This window comes from Arachis hypogaea, chromosome 17 (genome assembly GCF_003086295.3).
Source record: "Arachis hypogaea cultivar Tifrunner chromosome 17, arahy.Tifrunner.gnm2.J5K5, whole genome shotgun sequence".
NCBI lineage: Eukaryota > Viridiplantae > Streptophyta > Magnoliopsida > Fabales > Fabaceae > Arachis > Arachis hypogaea.
The window spans coordinates 100,194,283-100,198,499 of record NC_092052.1 but is presented as its reverse complement, the minus strand read 5'-3'; the positions used below and the strand labels follow the sequence as shown (position 1 = coordinate 100,198,499).

Genomic DNA, 4,217 nt, shown 5'->3' with positions numbered 1-4,217 from the left:
GGATTTGAGACTGTTGGGTTCGAGATAAAGGACATATATAATGCGATAGAGAAGCAAAGGCGGGTTGGCGCGACAGATGCGGAGTCCGCGTTGAAGTTTTTGGGAACTTTAAGGACCACTGATTCCGGTATGTTCTAGAGGTACTCACTGGATGTTGACAAGAGGCTGGAAAATCTCTTCTGGTGCGATGGTACAAGTCGTTATGACTACAGCGTCTTCGGTGATGTCTTAGGTTTTGATGCAACTTACGGTCGTAACAAATACAAGTGCCCTTTGGTAATATTTTCAGGGGTGGACCATCATATGAGGACGGTGGTGTTCGGCTGCGCCATCTTGAGCAACGAGAGCAAAAGCAAGCTATGTGTGGTTGCTGCGGTCATTCCTTGAGGCAATGAAAGGAAAATGGCCGAAGTCTATCATCACAGACGGTGACCTCGCCATGAAGAGTGTGGTTAGCACAGTTTTTCCCGGTGCACATCACAGGTTGTGTAGTTGGCATTTGTTAAGGAACGCCACTACTAGAGTTGGACGGCCGGGTTTTCTCAGGAAATTCCGTTTGTGCCTCATGGGAGATCTAGAGGTTGACGAATTTGAGACAATATGGACAGATATCATGGCAGACCACGGGTTGGAGGATCATCCGTGGATATTGGAGATGTATGCCAAGAAGCATTCCTGGTCCAATGCCCATATCTGGGGGAAATTTTTCGTAGGACTGAAGACGACATCCATGTGTGAGGCTTTGAATATGTAGCTTGAAAAATTTATACACAACGGGTACAATCTGAGGGAGTTTGTGGAGCACTTCCAACACTATTGGGAGTTCATGAGGAGGAGAGAACTAGTGGCAGACTACAAGTATGTGTATGGCGAGCCTGTTGTGAAGACGAAACTCGAGGCCATTGAGCAGTTCGTTGCAACGGTTTATACAAGAGAGGTTTTCGAACTATTTCGGGAGGTGCTGATGCTAGCCAGCAACGTTAGAGTTGTGTCCACCAAGAGGACGAGCGCTTGTGTTTTGTTCGAGGTTGTAATGTACTACAAGAAGATATCATGGGCCGTGTCGTGGGCCAAGAAAGATGACGAATTCAGCTGTTCTTGTCAGCGGATGGAGTCCTTTGGGTTTTCTTGTGTCCACATGGTTGAGGTTCTGGTTTATCTGAACATGACAGCTATCCCCAAAGGCCTAATACTTGACCAGTGGACAAAGAGGGCAAAGCAGCCGCGTGCACCCTGCGACGGAACTCGTGTTGGGGAGATCCCAGATGCAGCATACATGAGCATGCACGCGGCGATGCTGGATGATTGCAGGGAGATGGTGAGCCTGTCTTGCTGGTTTTTCAAGGACTACGTGGACGTGAAAACAAGGTTGGCAAAGGAGCGCCAATCCCTGCGGGACAAACATCGCCAAAGGTTGGGTGTTGCTGAGGAGGCTAGCAGGGTGTCTGTTCGGGACCCGATGCGGGCAAGGTACAAAGGATGCGGTTGAAGAGTTGTCACCTCCCGGGGAAAGTTTCGCCATGTTCAGAGGTGTCGACTGTGTGGAAAGGGTGGACACAATTCTCGCAAGTGTCAACAATTGAGTGTGGGAGAGAACATCGACAGTTTTGAGGCTGGCGCGGCTTACGAAAGCATGGAGGCAGGAGAGGGGGGTGAGGAGTACTACGAATTTGAGTGAGCTGGCTTAATTGTTCTTATTGGCGGTTACGCATCGAGCTGGATTCAGTATGGGTGGCTGCTAAGTGATGTACTTGTTGGCGTGACATCCGAAAGGGCGTATGCATAGCGTAGGTTATGTGAGTTAAAAATTTTATACTTCTGGTAATATTGGTTGCGTTTAGGGACAAATGTAGTATGTAGTGTAGCTTGTGAGGACGTGCCTCCTCAATGTGTTGGTCTGTGTTGTGACAATAGTTGCGTTTGTGTGTTTGATTAATTAAATTAGAAAGGGCTAGTTAGTGTAAACCGAGTTATGTAACGAGACATTGTTGCCGAAAATTTTTTTTATACTTTTGGTTATATTAGTTGCATTCATGGACGAATGTAGTATGCAGTGGAGCTTGTGAGAACGTGCCTCCTTAATGTGTTGGTCTGTCTCAATGTGTTGGTCTGTGTTGTGACAATAGTTACGTTTGTGCTTGATTAATTAAATTAGAAAGGGCTAGTTAGTGTAAACAGAGTCATGTAACAAGACATTGTTACCCACTTAAAGTAGTCATTGCGTAGGGATTTCAGATGTCCGGGTTTCGGGACGAAATTGCCTATAAACTGCATCGAGTGTTTATGCTTTCCTGGTACTGAGAATATGGCACTATCCATCGGGAAGGGAAAAAACATATAGTAAGATGATTTGTTTAGGGAATGATAAAGGCAGTGTACTATATTGCAGACTCCATTGTAACACATACGGAATAGAAGATAAAATTTAATCCGCGCTAATTTAACATCCAGCGCACATCAACGAAGTATTTTACCAAAAAAACGGTGGTTCCTGGCATGCAACGGTTGATACGCATGCAACAAAATACATTCAATCAGTTAAACCTAATGACATAGGTTTTACAATACGGCGGGTCAGGTAGCTATCACGTCGAAGTGGAGTCGTGTACAATGATTTGTTGGTACCACTTCAAAGTGACGGCCCACCCTGGTCGCCAATAAAAGGGGGCTTGAAAAGCCCAACATGGTCAAAACGAAGCTCACGTTATGAATAGGGTCATGGCAGCACAGTTGCCATTGCCCTCCGGCTATTCCAGTCCACCTCTACCCGCTGCCTTATCTCATCACGGAACTCATTGAAGTGCTCGTTTACAATAGCCAATGTAGTGTCAATCCGTATCCTGTCAGACAGTTGATCGATGCTCTGCAGCATGACAAAGTAAAGGCATACATGGATGTGTCGATTAAGAGATCTTTACACAACGGGAAACCTTTTTAAATGCATACAGCGTGGGAAAAGTTGTGTTGAATACTTCCTCTGCAGGACAGGGTTGGTTGTGAACATATGCTCTATCTGAAGCCACAGCATCATCCACAAATATACATGGTTAAGCAATTAATATAATTCGTACCAGTTGTTCTCGTTGGTGATCCCTAGTACGAAGTCCGGATTCCACTCAGACAGCGGCGGGTTCCTTCCTAAGATGTCGAGATCTGGGAACATGGTTCTCAAGATCTTGTCCAGAACACTGGCCTGCAAAACGGCAGCAGATGAGACAAGAGAAGAGTTTTACTTCCCAAAAAAAATAAATGTTTGGGTTTAGTTGCATGTCCCATAAAGGATGAGACAAAAGAAAAGAAAAAAAAAAGAATAAATGATCATTTGTATCCATAAAATATGAAAACACTGACATATGTACCCACACTAGATCGAAACTAAACTTGTACCCATGCAAGATGCCCTTCGTGTGACAAAAGTACCCTACGTGGCACTCCAACCCTCCAAAGATAGGGTACTTTTGTCACACGGAGGGCATCTTGCGTGGGTATAAGTTTAGTTTCGATTTAGTGTGGGTACATATGTCAGCGTTTTCATCTTTTATGGGTACAAATGGTCATTTATTCAAAAAAAAAAAAACAACCAATGTGTGTAGGGAGGAAACGGAATTTTTTTTGTTTTTTTTTTTATTTATCGTCCCTTTTTTTTTATCCTTTTTTGGATTATACGTGACCCGGACTAAATCCAACAGGCCCAACAGTTCAAAAACAAATTGGATTAAACAAAAACAAAAAAAAGCAACTTCCAAGCTGAGATGCAAACACAACGAAATGTCGTGCATCATGGGAAAGGAAAAGTAGAGATAACTGATGAGCGGATAATTTATACCCTTTTTAGCATTGTTTTTACATAGTTTTTAGTATGATTTAGCTATTTTTTATTATATTTTTATTAGTTTTTATTCAAAAATCACATTTCTGGACTTTACTATGAGTTTGTGTATTTTTCTGTGATTTTAGGTATTTTCTGGCAGAAATTGAGGGACCTGAGCAAAAATCTGATTCAGAGGCTGAAAAAGGACTGCAGATGTTGTTGGATTCTGACCCTCCTGCACTTGAAGTGTATTTTCTGGAGCTACAGAAGCCCAATTGGCGTGCTCTCAATTGCGTTAGAAAGTAGACATTCTGGCTTTCCAGCAATATATAATAGTCCATACTTTGCTCGAGATTTGATGGCCCAAACTGGCGTCCAAAGCCAGCTTAAAACATCTTGGCGTAAA

The 4,217-nt window shown here is 43.5% G+C and overlaps 1 protein-coding gene across 1 annotated transcript; it reads left to right on the top strand.

The window, feature by feature from the left end:
- Window positions 1–391: 391 nt before the first annotated feature.
- LOC140180660 (protein FAR1-RELATED SEQUENCE 5-like) lies at window positions 392–754 on the top strand. The gene has a single exon (XM_072221924.1). It carries the CDS (start codon window positions 392–394, stop codon window positions 752–754), a length of 363 nt encoding a protein of 120 aa, XP_072078025.1.
- Window positions 755–4,217: the final 3,463 nt, after the last annotated feature.